Source organism: Mesoplodon mirus, assembly GCF_964341445.2.
Source record: "Mesoplodon mirus genome assembly, chromosome: 7".
Taxonomy (NCBI): Eukaryota; Metazoa; Chordata; class Mammalia; order Artiodactyla; family Ziphiidae; genus Mesoplodon; species Mesoplodon mirus.
The window spans coordinates 38,044,531-38,062,841 of record NC_138983.1 but is presented as its reverse complement, the minus strand read 5'-3'; the positions used below and the strand labels follow the sequence as shown (position 1 = coordinate 38,062,841).

The 18,311-nt window shown below is 40.0% G+C and overlaps 1 protein-coding gene across 1 annotated transcript in view; it reads left to right on the top strand.

Annotated features, from left to right (window-relative positions):
- Window positions 1-8,231: 8,231 nt before the first annotated feature.
- Window positions 8,232-18,311, top strand: part of HEPHL1 (hephaestin like 1) — a gene marked incomplete at its 3' end in the record, with an annotated part of 86,668 nt that continues 76,588 nt past the window's right edge. The window contains exon 1 of the mRNA XM_082628397.1: window positions 8,232-8,504. Coding sequence (XP_082484523.1) covers window positions 8,335-8,504 — 170 coding nt within the window. The 5' untranslated portion in view covers window positions 8,232-8,334. The remainder of the gene's footprint in view (window positions 8,505-18,311) is intronic.

Sequence of the window (18,311 nt, the reverse complement as noted above, 5' to 3'; positions counted from 1 at the left end):
CTTTATTGGAGTATAATTGCTTTACAATGGTGTGTTAGTTTCTGCTTTACAACAAAGTGAATCAGCTATACATATACATATATCCCCATATCTCTTCCCTCTTGCGTCTTCCTCCCTCCCACCCTCCCTATCCCACCCCTCTAGGTGGTCACAAAACACTGAGAGCTGATCTCCCTGTGCTATGCGGCTGCTTCCCACTAGCGATCTACTTTACGTTTGGTAGTGTATATATGTCCATGCCACTCTCTCACTTCATTCCAGCTTACTCTTCCCCCTCCCCGTGTCCTCAAGTCCATTCTCTACATCTGCATCTTTATTCCTGTCCTGCCCCTAGGTTCTTCATAACCATTTTTTTTTAGATTCCATATACATATGTGTTAGCATACAGTATTTGTTTTTCTCTTTCTGACTTACTTCACTCTGCATGACAGTCTCTATGTCCATCCACCTCACTACAAATAACTCAATTTCATTTCTTTTTATGGCTGAGTAATATTACATTGTATATATGTGCCACATCTTCTTTATCCATTCATCTGTCGATGGACACTTAGGTTGCTTCCATGTCCTGGCTATTGTAAATAAAGCTGCAATGAACATTGTGGTACATGACTCTTTTTGAATTATGGTTTTTCTCAGGGTATATGCCCAGTAGTGGGATTGCTGGGTCATATGGTAGTTCTATTTGCAGTTTTTTAAGGAACTTCCATACTATTCTCCATAGTGGCTGTATCAATTTACATTCCCACCGACAGTGCAAAAGGGTTCCCTTTTCTCCACACCCTCTCCAGCATTTATTGTTTCTAGATTTTTTGATGATGGCCATTCTGACTGGTGTAAGGTGATACCTCATTGTAGTTTTGATTTGCATTTCTCTAATGATTACTGATGTTGAGCATCCTTTCATGTGTTTGTTGGCAATCTGTATATCTTCTTGGAAGAAATGTCTATTTAGGTCTTCTGCCCATTTTTGTGTTGGGCTGTTTGTTTTTTTGATATTGAGCTGCATGAGCTGCTTGTAAATTTTGGAGATTAATCCTCTGTCAGTTGCTTCTTTTGCAAATATTTTCTCCCATTCTGAGGGTTGTCTTTTTGTCTTGCTTATGTTTTCTTTCACTGTGCAAAAGCTTCTAAGTTTCATTAAGTCCCATTTGTTTATTTTTGTTTTTATTTCCATTTCTCTAGGAGGTGGGTCAAAAAGGATCTTGCTGTGATTTATGTCATAGAGTGTTCTGCCTATGTTTTCCTCTAAGAGTTTGATAGTGTCTGGCCTTACATTTAGGTCTTTAATCCATTTTGAGTTTACTTTTGTGTATGGTGTTAGGGAGTGTTCTAATTTCATTCTTTTACATATAGATGTACAGTTTTCTCAGCACCACTTATTGAACAGGCTATCTTTTCTCCATTGTATATTCTTGCCTCCTTTATCAAAAATAATGTGACCATATGTGCGTGGGTTTATCTCTGGGCTTTCTATCCCATTCCACTGTTGTATATTTCTGTTTTTGTGCCAGTACCATACTATCTTGATTACTGTACCAGAGAACTGTACCAGGGAACCCTCTTGCACTGTTGGTGGGAATGCAAATTGATACAGCCACTGTGGAGAACAGTATGGAGGTTCCTTAAAAAACTAAAAACTAAAAATAGAACTACCATATGAGCCAGCAATCCCACTATTGGGCATATACCCTGAGCAAAGCATAATTCAAAAAGAGTCATGTACCAATATGTTCATTGCAGCTCTATTTTCTTTCTTTTCCTTTCTTTCTTTCTTTCTTTCTTTCTTTCTTTCTTTCTTTCTTTCTTTCTTTCTTTCTTTCTTTCTCTTCCTCTCTCTCTCTTTCTTTCCCCCCTCCTTGCTTGCTTGCTTGCTTGCTTCCTTCCTTCCTTTTTGATGATGGCAGTGGGTGAGGCTTTAGGGATGGGACTTTAAGATGCTCTATTCCACTCTATAAAATATCAGCATGCTTCAGAGCAAGCTGCTGGGCCACCTCCCCAAACATCTCAGACACCCCCTGGGTACAGCCCTGATGTTCTCCCCACACCATTCACATTTGATTTTACTTGAACTTCACTGAACTCATCATGATATTTGGTTAATATTTTTAAATAAATACTTTAATACTTGTTTATTATCGACAGTCTGTTTCCCTCACTAGAACATAAACTCTTTGAGGGCAGGGCCTGTCTCATTCTCAGTTGACCAGAACAGTTAACAAAGTAGGTGCTCAGCAAATAGTTTCAAATAGTGAAATGAATGATTTTATCACTGGACTTTTGTCTGGTGGAGTGGCTGTCCATGTGCATTCTACATTCTGCTTCTTTAAAAATCATAGGTCATGTTTATGTTTGGAGAAATTTCTGTATACTGCTCATGTTTCCTTTCTTGAAATGGTCTCCTGAACTGGCCTTGGCTTTCATTTAGTCCAGTGTGGTGGTCTGGAGTGTAGGCTTCTGTATCAGACAGACCCCGCTTTGAATCCTGGCTCTACTATTTTCTAGCTGTGTGATGTGGGCAAGTTATTAATCTTCCCAAACCTTAGTTTTCCCACCTGCAATACAAGAACAAAAATATCTACCTCATAGAGTAATGTGGTGGCAAGGACTAAGAAATGATGCATGTAAAACATTTAGTACCTTGCCTGGCGTGTTGTAAATGCTACAGTTGTTATTCCCTTGTTTTCCTCAGTGCATACTGCTAACCACTGGTTCTGTGCTTACCACTGAGGATGCAGAGATGAACAGGATGCCTTTCAAATCTCCCAGTCCACATATGATGGGTCCTGAGCACAGAACTGGATGTAGGGATGAGGCAGGACTGGTTCTCAGACCTCAGAGTTTGGAGCAGAGGCATAAGTGGAAGATAGGAGGGTGGGAAGGAGGAAGGGAGGGGAGGAGGGAAGGCAAAATCCCATCCCAGGTGAGTGGATGGTGCAAAAAGAATGGGCAGGTGAGAGTCTCAGGAGAGCAAGAGTTTTGAGATGGGGGACCCAGGGGTGGCAAGTGGAGGTTGGAGCAGGCCCTGAGCAGTGAGTTCTTTTAGTAAAGCCTTAGGACTTCAGGCATAGCAGGAGGAAGGTGTTGAGGGCTAGTCAGACCCTGTTCTCAAGGAGTTTAGAGCCTAGTAAGGAAGACTGACATGTAAGCAAATAATCATATAAACAAGGATAAGCATGTATGCAAAGTCCAGAAGAAGCACAGAGGAGGGACACATGGGAGGGAAGGTGTGGTGGGTGTAGCAGGAAACAAGGAAGGCTTCCCAGAGGAAGAGCCTAGGAAGGTTCAGGAGGATGGTGAGGAATTTAGTGCGCGTGAGACGTGGAGTGGATGGAGGGTCAGAACAGGAGGGATGAAGCAGAATGGCATGTTTGGGTGTTCTGTAATAATTAGGGCTTTCCTTGGCTGTCAGGGGTGCATGAACTGGGCTGGTGGGGTGGCATTTGGGGATCCTCCTGCAATGGACAGGTCCTTGAACAGTTCTGGTTCATATTTCTTTACAGAGAGCGGGTCCCAATCAGTAGTATAAGGCAGGAAGCCATAAGCTCTGATGTCCCCATTCTCCTTTGTCTGGGTAGAAATGCTGGTGTTGGAGTCTCACAGAACGCTACCACTTACCAGCGTGGGGTGCTGAGAAAATTATGGAATCCCTCTAAACTTCAGTTTCTTCATCTGTAAAATGGATAAAATGGTGCACACCTGATGGAGATGTTGTTATAATTAAATGAGATAATACACGTAAAGGGCTTAGCATAGAAACCACCACATAACACACACGTGGTACATACGGGTAGCATCTAATATATTCATTCATTCATTTGCACATGCGTTGGTTCACCATTTAACATCAGACACCGGGAATACAGGGATGAACAAGGCTCAGTCCCTGCCCATAAGAAGCCTCTGATGAGTGTTGTGTGGGACGGCAGACAAACAGATGATTACTGCACTATGTGAGTGTGATAAATGCCATGGCAAAGGCACACAAAAAGTGATGATGGGAGCACAGATGAGGGGCAAACTGGTTGCCAAGATGATGATGATGATGATGATGAGAACCTGAGCTAAATGTTGAGGAGAGGGCTCCAGTCCCTAGGAGCCAGATCAGGACCAGTCTTGAAAGTCAAGTCAAGGCTATCAGCCCTTATCCTGAAGGCCATGGGGAGCTACTGAAAAATCTCAGGCAGTGGAGAATCCTGGTCCCATCTACATTCAGAATGATCACTCTGGGCCCTGTGAGAGCAACTAGAAAGCTCTAAGTTTCCTCCAGGTGAGAAATAAAAAGATCCCATCAAGAAACTACGGGACCAAAAAAAAGAAAAAAAAAAAAAAAACTACGGGACCCAAGGAGGTTGAAGAGCCATGATCTACTGTGGCAGGGCAGTGAGAGGGCTAGACCGGTGAAAGTTTTGGGTCAGAGTTTGGAATATCGAAAATCTCTTAAGGAGTATTTAACATTTCTCTTAAAACACACAAAAAGTCTAAAGAATGGGACAGCCAATTTTGTCATTTACAGTTTATTTATTACTTAAAATGACACCTCAGCTAAGGCTAGCTGGAATACTATTTATCTGAATTGGCTTCTCCCACTAAAAGTTTTATTCTCTAAGTATCCTGTAGTATGTTTCAGAGAAATATGATATGATCCTATTGATGCATGGCATCAGATTTACCATGTCTTAAACCCGGTGAGTATACTGAGGAAATCATGGTGTGAATATCTGGACTGTCCATCCCACATAGTAGGTGCTTTATAAATGTTGCATTTTTCTGCTTTATTTATGTCTGAAGAGTGTCCAATGGAGTTTAAAGTATTTGTTCACATTATTACTCAGACTTCCTAATCAAACTCTCGACATTGTCCATGACCCCTTGTATTTAGCAGTGGGTTTTCAGAAATGAGTGTTACAGGAAAAAGTCATTCACTCACACACCTTTCTTTTCTGCTCCTCAGCTCTTAGGTAATCCAGATGCTATTGTCCTAGAATAAGGAAGAAAGTCAGAGAAATTTCCAGAACTTTATTTCATCACTTTTAGTAAACTCTTTCCCTGACTCTTTTGCCCCTCAGGAACCACGTTCTCTGCTTCGAATGGATTGAGTGCACTCATCTCATCAGCTACAGCACCTCCCGCGCTCTGGGTCTTCTCTGTGGGCCTCATTTTGAATCAGAAGTTAGGTGATGCCTTCCTCAGGGTCTTCATTATATGCATTCAGTATCCTGAGTAGAAAAGTTAACTGTATGTTTTTGATTTGTGTCATTTATACCTGTTTCTCCCGTCTAAAAGAATTGTGTGGAATATGTCCTAATGAAGTTTTTGATACCACATCAAGCCTGTTTGGCCCCAAATAGCCTGCTTCTCTGGGGTATAAACAAAAAGCTATTTGTTCTGGGGCATTTCCAAATTCCAAGAACTCCTAAGGCCCTACTTCTTTGGAGGTCGTGCTCAGGTTCGCCCTGTGAATCCGTCCTCTGTAGTGGATATTAAAGTGACGAACTCACACAAAGCCTCCAAACTTATACTAAAGAATAGATTTCAGTTAAAGGGTAATGTGCTATGGCAATTATTCTATTGTACAAGTGTCCTGACATAAAAACAAGTCAATAAATCAAAGTTATTAAGAGCTTGGCTCTGAAACAAGATACTCAGCACGTATTTTATTAGCTAAGATGGATGTCAACTCAAAACCCATGCTATGGCATATCTATAGCATACCTACAATTTAAAGAGAAAAACTCTCTTCTTGAGGCTAGTGGGAGGTGTGGTGGATGGGACTCTGGGAAAGAAAACAGAAGAATGTTGGTGAAAATGCATCTGTCATAACATCTGTCATAACACGGGCTGAGGCAGAGGCTCTCTTAGAGGGTGTAGATGAGGAATAAGGACGTTAACATTTATTGCAAACCTACTCTGTGGGTATGGTAGGCACTTTGCAGACATCATCTTTTCAGATCTTCTTTTAAAAAAACAGATTTGACTGTTATAGAGAAGTTTTAGGTTCACAGCAATACTGAGCTGCAGAGTTTTCTCACACACCTCCTTCCCCCGCGCATGCTGAGCGCCCCTATTATCCGCATCCCCACCAGAGTGGTACATTTATTACAATCGATGAACCTTCAGTGATACATCATTATCACCCAATGATAACGGGTTCACTTTAGGGTTCACTCTTGGTGTTCTATATTCTGCGGGTTTGGACAAATGTATAGTGACATGTATCCACCACATGTTATAGTATTATACAGAGTAGTTTCACTGCCCTAAAAATCCTCTGTGCTCTGCCTATTCACCCCTGCCTCCTCACAAACCTCTGATAATCCCTGATCTTTTTACTGTCTCCATAGTTTTGTCTTTGCCCATGTGTCATCTAGTTGGAATCCTACAATATGTAGATTTTCAGATTGGCTTCTTTCATTTAGTAATATGCATGTGAGGTTCTTCCATGTCTTTTCATTGCTTGATAGCTCATTTATTTGTTGAATAATATTCCATTATCTGGAATAATGGCATAAATAAACTACTGTTCATTTATTCTGTGCAGGTTTTTGTCTAGACATAAGTTTTCAAGTCCTTTGTGTAAATACCAAAGAATGTGATTGCTATCATATGACAAAATTTTAGGGTTTTTAAAAAAAGTTTTACTGAGGTACAGTTGACAAAAAATTGTAAGATATTTAATGTGCACTGTACACTTAGTTTTATAATAAACTGGCAATCTGTGTCCTGACATGGCTGTACCATTTTGCATTCCTACCAAGAATGAGAGTTCCTATTGCTCCACATCCTCACCAGCGTTCGGTGTTTTCAGTGTTCCAGATTTTGGCCATTCTGATAGGTGTGTGGTAGTATCTCATTGTCATTTTAATTTGCATTTCCCTAATGACATATGATGTGGAGCATCTTTTCATATGTTTATTTTCCAACCGTATATCTTCTTTGACCAGGTGTCTGTTGAGGTCTTTTGCCCATTTTTTAATCAGGTTGTTTGTTTTTTTACTGCTGAGTTTTAAGAGTTACTTGTATATTTTGGATAACAGTTCTTTATCAGATGTGTATTTTGCAAGTATTTTCTCCCAGTCTGTGGCTTTTCTTCTCATTCTTTTGACAGTGTCTCTCACAGAGCACAAATTTATTTTTGAAGTCCAGCTTATCAATTATTTCTTCCATGGATCATGTCTTTGCTGTTTTATCTAAAAAGTTATCAAGCTCAAACTCATCTAGATTTGCTCCTATATCATCCTTTAAATTTTCTTAACAATCCCTCCAACCCCATTTTACAAACCCAGACTTAGCGAGGTTAAGTTATTCTTCAGTGCCACTAAATTAGTAGCTGGTAGGACTAGATTCAGACACAGGTCTGTCTAACCTCAAAGCCCAGCCAGGAGGCTGTCTCCTTCATTCTATGGCTGCTGCTTCAAGATCAACTCTGCATGGGAATCAGATTGGCTCTCTTCCAGGGTTGGATGAGGTCTCTTTCAACACGGAGATTCTAGGTCACAGATTAGAATAAATAGAAGAATGAGCATCCCTTCACCTTTTTGACCCAAAGACCTGCTACTGAATTTTGTCTTCATGTGCCTGAAGGGTACTTCTTCCTTATTATTTTCATTCATTCTAAGAAAAGCAACTCTCTTCCCTTGGGGGTGATGGCCTCTAAAATTTTGGCTGAACTGGGCAATTGAGTGCCTCATTTTAGCTGATGGGATTTGAGAGCTTCTGGGGAAGATGGTGCATGAGCAATGGAGAATTAGTGAGGTTTTACAATGTTGTTACAAACTTTATGATGTGAGTTGATTGTTTCATGTAGCCTCATGAAACAAGTTGGAGAAGGTGGAGGGTGATTACATCACTCCCTCTGCCTTTTCGACAGAGATGAAGTCTTCTTTAATGCTTGGGATTATTTCCTGATGCTTCACACAGACCCACCCAGTTTTCCAATTTTAATTTGTTCTTCTAATTGGTGTAGAGAAAAAAAGAGAAAGCAGGGGGAAGTCATCAGCCCAACTTGTTGTACTGACATTCCTGGCAAAGATGAAAGACTAATGTCAGAGCAGAGCACAAAACCTTACAGAAACAAGTCTGTTTGGTTTGTAGAGTAAATAAACAAGCCAGTTACATTACTTGGATGGCTGGCAAAAGTTTTATCATCATAGCAACTACCCCATCGAGCTTGCTCTGCTTATACAAGTTGTCAGTCTCTGTCCCAACCCCAAACTACCTAAGTAGGAGGAGCTGAACCTTGTCCATTCCTTATTTATAACTAGCTCTGAGTGAGCGGGAGGGACAGACAGTGTTGTCTCCTGTGCAGGCTGTTTGCCTGAGTTACATCCACAAATGCCTCAGAAGCGGCCGGCTGGCTGCATCCTTCTCCTTACATTCCTGGGTCTGTCTGGGATGGTTGGCGCAGTTACCAGAACATACCACATTGGGATTGTGGAAGAATACTGGAACTATGTACCCCAAGGAAAGAACGTTATTACTGGGAAAAGTTTCGCAGAAGACAAGTGAGTGAAATTGGGGTCCCCATAGACTCCCAGGTTTGGCTCCTTTTTGACTCTGCTTGGGGAAGGTTGTACTCCTTGGGTGGCTACAGTGGGGGTGAGTTGACCTAAATCAATAGGAGGGGTTTTGTGTTTGCTTGGAGAGCCCTTGCATGGGCGAGTGTGTAATCTGGAAGAGACATCTTAGCTCCATCTATTCACAGCCTCGTCTGTGAAAAGCCATGTACAAAACCATGTGTTTTGAATAATGGCTTACTCTCTATATGGATAAATTTCACTAGGTACCACTAAGAACTTCCAGGGGTTCTGGACTCACTGTGTTAAAAAAAAAAAAAAAGTTAAAACTTGGGATAAAAATTTGAGAAATTTCAAGAATTCTTCACTGTTAAAACACATAGTGTTTTCTTAGTTTTTATTTTTGGAATGAAACATCATAATTAGAGATAAGTATGCTCTAGGTAGTTACATTTTGTTTTGTAACATTTAAAAAAGGGGGACAGTTATAATAGATTTGGCTGGTATTTTAAAAGTTTCCTTGAGTCCACTTAGAAATGGCTTTATTTTGCTGGTGAGAGGTTTGTTCCAGCCCCAGCTCATTCAATCTGAGGGCAATATTTATCTCCAGAGCCCAGGGCATAGCTGGGTGAGATGATGCTGCAGTCTTCTATGTCCCTGACTTTTTATTTTTGCAGAAAATAGTGCTTGTTATCCCTCTTCCTCCCAGAGTGCTGTGTCTTAAATCTCTCATTTGCTCCCTGGAGTTCCCTCTGAAATCACCTTCTGGCTACAGAACTGTCGTGCATATTTTCAACGTTGTGGTTCTTAGAACATCTTTTGAGATGTTTTGGAAAATAGTCATATATTCGGATGCTTGTTCCTTTCTTGATAGGCAGAGCCCAGTGCATTCAAATCCAAGTTCCATTTTTTAAAGATGAGGTTAGTTGCTAAGATTCATGGGGTCTGCCAGCAGGTCTTTAAATGCCAGGTCCCCCTGCCCTGGGGAAAGACCAAAGATCCAGTTGGCTTGGACACACGGCTTCCAGGTTTTCTAACAACACAGAAGAGGCATAGTCATGTTTTGTTTATTCAAAAAGGATGATGCTCATGCCAGCCAGGCTACCAAGAAAGAATTTTCCTTAAGCTTTGTACCAGGAAATTTAATGTCCAGGGGCTATTTCCAGAGAATGCTCTTGACTTCTTTCAATCTCACTTCTGCTGACAATTGATGGTGGTAGTTTGTACTGTGACAATGGATATGGGGTTGAAAGACTCCCCTAACTGCCAGGGGCTTTCCCTGAAAATAGAGCTCTGCTGTCCTCAAAAAGCCATCAATAGAAAAATAATCATTGTGAGCAGCTATTGGATGGGAAAATATTCAAGATGTGTGCACTGAGGGTAGTGAGTGTAGTCTTTAAGCTCAATGTGATGTTGGACACATTTCCATATGCACAGAATTCTATCTTTCTCCTAAAATGCCCATGCCAGTATAGCTGTTTTGTAGCATTTACTCTGACCCAGTGATTGCACCAGAGACTTTTATTTCATTACTGCTCACAGATGTTATTATTCCCACTCTACAAACAAGGAACTGAGGCTCTGAAGTTAAGTACTTGTTTATAATGTAAAAGGCAGCACCAAACTCACATTGCTTTGACTTCAGAGCCAATATTTTTTCACGATGCAACCTTTTCCTGGCAAAGGTGATCCTTTCCCATTGAATTAAACTCAACTTCGAGGGAAGTCAGGGATTCCATTAATAAGAACTTTCTAGAAAGACCCAATTCTTTACCAAGGGCAGTTTTAGTCTCACTTGTCACTCTTTCCAGAAAGACATTGAAAATGATCACTGGTGTCAGTGACCAAACCAATTACCTGGGTTCATTCAAAAAGCCCAAAGTACTTTATTATTTTTATTATTTTTATTTTATATTGGACTATAGTTGATTTACAATTTGTGTTAGTTTCAGGTGTATAGCAAGGTGATTCAGTTATACATATACAGATGTCTATTCTTTTTCAAATTCTTTTCCCATTTAGGTTATTACAGAGAATTGAGCAGAGTTCCCTGTGCTATACAGTAGGTCCTTGTTGGTTATCTATTTTAAATATAGTAGTGTGTATGTATTAATCCCAAACTCCCAATTTATCCCTCCCCCTGCCCCACCTTTCCCCTTTGGTACCCATAAGTTTGTTTTCTATGTCTGGGAGTCTGTTTAAAAACCCAGAGTACTTTAAATACTCAAATACTAAAATGCCATTTTCACAAGTCTGAGTGCAGGAAGAAGTTAGGGGATCTCTGTTGATCATTTCAGCCAGAAGATGGTGCTTTGAAGAAATTACAATAAAATGTATGAAAATAGTTATGGTGAAAAAGAAAAGGAAAAAAAAATAGGCATGACTAAAACACAGTTTGTCATCAGATTAGAGTAAGGTGGTTTAACAAATGCTGTGGTTCCATAGAAGAGTACTCCTGCCCTTTAGGGGAAGCTGGCATACTAGATGTCATACCTGGAATGCCAAGGTCCCCAAGGGTTCCCTTCTGGTGTGTCAAGGAGCAATGTTTATGCAGGGCAGACTCCTGACTCTTAAAAGGGAACCTGAGTGAGGATGTGATGAGTGCTGGCTTTTAGCAGCAATCATGCCAGGAAGTGCTACTCATGTGGCCAGTGGTTCAGGGCAAGTTTCTAAGAACGTACAGTTGTGGTTGGCTGCTGAGTCTTGCTTGAAGACCACAGGACACATGTCTCAGGTGCCATGGTTCACAAGTGTCATGGGTGCCACAGGTGACATATGTGAAGATGTCACGATTATGGGACAAGTATGGAGTTCACTATGTGTGCTCTGCATTGTGCCATTTCCCCCAGAGCAAGGAATCATCTTGGGTGATGTGACCATGCCTCTTAGCTTCTGCAGGTTGAGTAGACAGCACTTCTGAGGACTCTCTGCTGGTTAGATATTCACACCCAGAAAGTGCCCAATATTTAGAAGTTCATGACAGCCAGGTGCCTAGTATTCCATTATGAGTGGAAAGAGCCTAGACTAGAAACCAGGAGACCTGACTTCTGGTCCTTGCTCTGCCCCAACCTGCTGTGTAACCTTGAACATGTCACATAATCTCTCTGAACATCAATTTCCTTACTTTGTATAACAAGGGAGTTGAAACACAATTCTTAAAGTCACTTGAGAAGTATAATTCCAAGGCATTAGACATAATTTTCAAAACTAAATGAAAAACATCTTACCTTACTTGCCAGTTCTAGAAAGATTTTTTGCAATGCAAGGAGAGAGATGATTTGCAAATGTTCAGCCTAGAAATCAGAGTTGAAGAAAGCCCGAGAATGGGGATATGTGACAATTTTTGAAGTTTTCTATATTTTTATTTACCCATTTATTTTTTTCCCTATTCTTTAAGAATGGTCTCCAATTCTTCACTTCACCCACAGAGTTTTTCCCCATAGCCCTGGCTTATTCTGATCAGCTTCCTTCCCAACCCCTCATGGAGCTTTATCTGGTGTCTTTATCTGGCCTTGGACACAGTGTTTCCTTCTCCCTGCTTTGCTTTCTAGTGGTTTGATGTACACCAGTCACCTCTGCAGCTGAAGGATGAGTGCTCTGTTGGTGGAGAGGAAGGCCCAGCATATGTAAAATAACCCCTCTACCCTACACAGAGTTTGTCAGTGACAGTGACCCATGGAGGACTGAGAAAAGCTGGTCATTTGGAATCAGAGTTTCCTTAAAAAACTACAAATAGAACTACCATAAGACCCAGCAATCCCACTACTGGGCATATACGCTGAGAAAACCATAATTAAAAAAGAGTCATGGGGCTTCCCTGGTGGCGCAGTGGTTGAGAGTCCGCCTGCCGATGCAGGGGACACGGGTTCGTGCCCCGATCCCAGAAGATCCCACATGCCGCGGAGCGGCTGGGCCCGCGAGCCATGGACGCGGAGCCTGTGTGTCCGGAGCCTGTGCTCCACAACGGGAGAGGCCACAGCAGTGAGAGGCCTGCGTACAGCAAAAAAAAAAAAAAAAAAAAAAAAAAAAAAAAAAAAAAAAAAGAGTCATGTACCACAATGTTCACTGCAGCACTGTTTACAATAGCCAGGACATGGAAGCAACCTAAGTGTCCCGTCTTACCCCTAGGCTCTTCATGACCTTTTTTTTTTTTTCTTAGATTTCAAATATATGTGTTAGCATACGGTATTTGTCTTTCTCTTTCTGACTTACTTCATTCTGTATGACAGACTCTAGGTCCATCCACCTCATTACAAATAGCTCAATTTCGTTTCTTTTTATGGCTGAGTAATATTCCATTGTATATATGTGCCACATCTTCTTTATCCATTCATCCGATGATGGACACGTAGGTTGTTTCCATCTCCTGGCTATTGTAAATAGAGCTGCAATGAACATTTTGGTACATGACTCTTTTTGAATTATGGTTTTCTCAGGGTATATGCCCAGTAGTGGGATTGCTGTGTCGTATGGTAGTTCTATTTGCAGTTTTTTAAGGAACCTCCATACTGTTCTCCATAGTGGCTGTACCAATTCACATTCCCACCAGCAGTGCAAGAGTGTTCCCTTTTCTCCACACCCTCTCCAGCATTTATTGTTTCTAGATTTTTTGATGATGGCCATTCTGACTGTTGTGAGATGATATCTCATTGTAGTTTTGATTTGCATTTCTCTAATGATTAATGATGTTGAGCATTCTTTCATGTGTTTGTTGGCAGTCTGTATATCTTCTTTGGAGAAATGTGTATTTAGGTCTTCTGTCCATTTTTGGATTGGGTTGTTTGATTTTTGTTATTGAGTTGCATGAGATGCTTGTAAATTTTGGAGATTAATCCTTTGTCAGTTGCTTCGTTTGCAAATATTTTCTACCATTCTGAGGGTTGTCTTTTCCTCTTGTTTATGGTTTCCCTTGCTGTGCAAAAGCTTTGAAGTTTCATTAGGTCTCATTTGTTTGTTTTTGATTTTATTTCCATTTCTCTAGGAGGTGGGTCCAAAAGGATCTTGCTGTGATTTATGTCATAGACTGTTCTGCCTATGTTTTCCTCTAAGACTTTTATAGTGTCTGGCCTTACATTTAGGTCTTTAATCCATTTTGAGTTTATTTTTTTGTATGGTATTAGAGAATGATCTAATCTCATACTTTTACATGTACCTGTCCAGTTTTCCCAGCACCACTTATTGAAGAGGCTGTCCTTTCTCCACTGTATATTCCTGCCTCCTTTATCAAAGATAAGTTGACCATATGTGCGTGGGTTTATCTCTGGGCTTTCTATCCTGTTCCATTGATCTATCTTTCTGTTCTTGTGCCAGTACCATACTGTCTTGATTACTGTAGCTTTGTAGTATAGTCTGAAGTCAGGGAGCCTGATTCCTCCAGCTCCGTTTTCCGTTCTCAAGATTGCTTTGGCTATTCGGGGCCTTTTGTGTTTCCATACAAATTGTGAAATTTTTTGTTCTAGTTCTGTGAAAAATGCCAGTGGTAGTTTGATAGGGATTGCATTGAATCTGTAGATTGCTTTGGGTAGTAGAGTCATTTTCACAATATTGGTTCTTCCAATCCAGGAGCATGGTATATCTCTCCATCTATTTGTATCATCTTTAATTTCTTTCATCAGTGTCTTATAATTTTCTGCATACAGGTCTTTTGTCTCCTTAGGTAGGTTTATTCTTAGATATTTTTTTCTTTTTGTTGCAGTGGTAAATGGGAGTGTTCTCTTGATTTCACTTTCAGATTTTTCATCATTAGTGTATAGGAATGCCAGAGATTTCTGTGCATTAATTTTTTATCCTGCTACTTTATCAAATTCATTGATTAGCTCTAGTCATTTTCTGGTAGCATCTTTAGGATTCTCTATGTATAGTATCATGTCATCTGCAAACAGTGACAGCTTTACTTCTTCTTTTCCCATTTGGATTCCTTTTATTTCCTTTTCTTCTCTGATTTCTGTAGCTAAAACTTCCAAAACTATGTTGAATAAGAGTGGTGAGAGTGGGCAACCTTGTCTTGTTCCTGATCTTAGGGGAAATGCTTTCAGTTTTTCACCATTGAGGAGGATGTAGGCTGTGGGTTTGTCATATATGGCCTTTATTATGTTGAGGAAAGTTCCCTCTATGCCTACTATCTGCAGGGTTTTTATCATAAATCGGTGTTGAATTTTGTCGAAAGCTTTCTCTGCATCTATTGAGATGATCATATGGTTTTTCTCCTTCAATTTCTTAATATGGTGTATCACATTGATTGATTTGCATATATTGAAGAATCCTTGCATTCCTGGAATAAACCCCACTTGATCATTGTGTATGATCCTTTTAATGTGCTGTTGGATTCTGTTTGCTAGTATTTTGTTGAGGATTTTTGCATCTATGTTCATCAATGATATTGGCCTGTAGTTTTCTTTCTTTGTGACATCCTTGTCTGGTGTTGATACCAGGGTGATGGTGCCCTTGTAGAATGAGTTTGGGAGTGTTCCTCCCTCTGCTATATTTTGGAAGAGTTTGAGAAGGATAGGTGTTAGCTCTACTCTAAATGTTTGATAGAATTCGCCTGTGAAGCCATCTGGTCCTGGGCTTTTGTTTGTTGGAAGATTTTTAATCACAGTTTCAATTTCAGTGCTTGTGATTGGTCTGATCACATTTTCTATTTCTTTATGGTTCAGTCTTGGCAGGTTGTGCATTACTAAGAATTTGTCCATTTCTTCCAGGTTATCCATTTTATTGGCATATAGTTGCTTGTAGTAATCTCTCATTATCCTTTGTATTTCTGCAGTGGCAGTTGTTACTTCTCCTTTTTCATTTCTAATTCTATTGAGTTGAGTCTTCTCCCTTTTTTTCTTGATGAATCTGGCTAATGGTTTATCAATTTTGTTTACCTTCTTAAAGAACCAGCTTTTAGTTTTATTGATCTTTGCTATCGTTTCCTTCATTTCTTTTTCATTTATTTCTGATCTGATCTTTATGATTTCTTTCCTTTGGCTAACTTTGGGGATTTTTTGTTCTTCTTTCTCTAATTGCTCTAGGTGCAAGGTTAAGTTGTTTATTCGAGATGTGTCCTGTTTCTTAAGGTAGGATGGTATTGCTATAAACTTCCCTCTTAGAACTGCTTTTGCTGCATCCCATAGGTTTTGGGTCGTCGTGTCTCCATTGTCAGTTGTTTCTAGGTATTTTTTGATTTCCTCTTTGATTTCTTCAGTGATCACTTCGTTATTAAGTAGTGTACTGTTTAGCCTCCATCTGTTTGTATTTTTTACAGATCTTTTGCTGCAATTGATATCTAGTCTCATAGCATTGTGGTCAGAAAAGATATTTGATACGATTTCAATTTTCTTAAATTTACCAAGGCTTGATTTGTGATCTATTCTCGAGAATGTTCCATGAGTACTTGAGGAAAATGTGTATTGTGTTGTTTTTGGATGCAATGTTCTATAAATATCAATTAAGTCCATCTTGTTTAATGTATCATTTAAAGCTTGTGTTTCCTTATTTATTTTCATTTTGGATGATCTGTCCTTTGGTGAAAGTGGGGTGTTAAAGTCCCCTACTATGATTGTGTTACTGTCAATTTCCCCTTTTATGGCTGTTAGTATTTGCCTTATGTATTGAGGTGCTCCTATGTTGGGTGCATAAATAATTACAATTGTTATATCCTCTTCTTGGATCGATCCCTTGATCATTATACAGTGTCCTTCTTTGTCTCTTCTAATAGTCTTTATTTTAAAGTCTATTTTGTCTGATATAAGAATTGCTACTCCAGCTTTCTTCTGGTTTCCATTTGCATGGAATATCTTCTTCCATCCCCTCACTTTCAGTATGTATGTGTCTGTAGGTCTGAAGTGGGTCTCTTGTAGACAGCATATATATGGGTCTTGTTTTTGTATCCATTCAGCCAGTCTGTGTCTTTTGGTGGGAGCATTTAATCCATTTATATTCAAGGTAATTATCAATATATATGTTCCTATTCCCATTTTCTTAATTGTTTTGGGTTTGTTATTGTAGGTCTTTTCCTTCTCTTGTGTTTCTTGCCTAGAGAAGATCCTTTAGCATTTGTTGTAAAGCTGGTTTGGTGGTGCTGAACTCTCTCAGCTTTTGCTTGTCTGTAAAGATTTTAATTTCTCCATCAAATCTGAATGAGATCCTTGCTGGGTAGAGCAATCTTGGTTGTAGGTTTTTCTCCTTCTTCACTTTAGCTATGTCCTGCCAGTCCCTTCTAGATTGCCGAGTTTCTGCTGAACGATCAGCTGTTAACCTTATGGGGATTCCCTTGTGTGTTATTTATTGTTTTTCCCTTGCTGCTTTTAATATGTTTTCTTTGTATTTAATTTTTGATAGTTTGATTAATAGGTGTCTTGGCATGTTTCTCCTTGGATTTATCCTGTATGGGACTCTCTGTGCTTCCTGGACTTGATTAACTATTTCCTTTCCCATATTAGGGAAGTTTTCAACTATAATCTCTTCAAATATTTTCTCAGTCCCTTTCTTTTTCTCTTCTTCTTCTGGAACCCCTATAATTCGAATGTTGGTGCATTTAATGTTGTCCCGGAGGTCTCTGAAACTGTCCTCAGTTCTTTTCATTCTTTTTTCTTTATTCTGCTCTGCAGTAGTTATTTCCACTATTTTATCTTCCACCTCACTTATCCGTTCTTCTGCCTCAGTTATTCTGTTATTGATCCCTTCTAGAGTTTTTAAAATTTCATTTATTGTGTTGTTCGTCGTTGCTTGTTCCATCTTTAGGTCTTCTAGGTCCTCGTTAACTGTTTCTTGCATTTTCTCTATTGTATTTCCAAAATTTTGGATCATCTTTACTATCATTATTCTGAATTCTTTTTCAGGTACACTGCCTATTTCCTCTTCATTTGTTAGGTCTGGTGGGTTTTTATCTTGCTCCTTCATCTGCTGTGTGTTTTTCTGTCTTCTCATTTTGCTTATCTTACTGTGTTTGGGGTCTCCTTTTTGCAGGCTACAGGTTCATAGTTGCCGTTGTTTTTGGTGTCTGTCCCCAGTGGCTAAAGTTGGTTCAGTGGGTTGTGTAGGCTTCCTGGTGGAGGGGACTAGTGCCTGTGTTCTGGTGGATGAGGCTGGATCTTGTCTTTCTGGTGGGCAGGTCCAGGTCTGGTAGTGTGTTTTGGGGTGTCTATGGACTTATTATGATTTTAGGCAGCCATTCAGCTAATGGATGGGGTTGTGTTCCTGTCTTGCTAGTTGCTTGGCATAGGGTGTCCAGCATTGTAGCTTGCTGGTCGTTGAGTGGAGCTGGGTGTTGGTGTTGAGATGTAGATCTCTGGGAGATTTTCTCCATTTGATATTACGTGGAGCTGGGAGGTCTCTTGTGGACCAGTGTCCTGAAGTTGGCTCTCCCACCTCAGAGGCACAGCACTGACTCCTGGATGCAGCACCAAGAGCCTTTCATCCACAGGGCTCAGAATAAAAGGGAGAAAAAGTAGAAAGAAGGAAAGAAAGAAAGAGGATAAAATAAAATAAAGATAAAATAAGTTATTAAAATAAAAAATAATTATTAAGAAAAAAATTTTTTATGTAAAAAAAAAAACGGATGGATAGAACCCTAGGACAAATGGTGAAAGCAAAGCTATACAGACAAAATCTCACAAAGAAGCATACACATACACACTCACAAAAAGAGGAAAAGGGGAAAAAACAATAAATCTTGCTCTCAAAGTCCACCTTCTCAATTTGGGATGATTCGTTGTCTATTCAGGTATTCCACAGATGCAGGGTACAACAAGTTGATTGTGGAGATTTAATCCACTGCCCCTGAGGCAGCTGGGAGAGATTTCCCTTTCT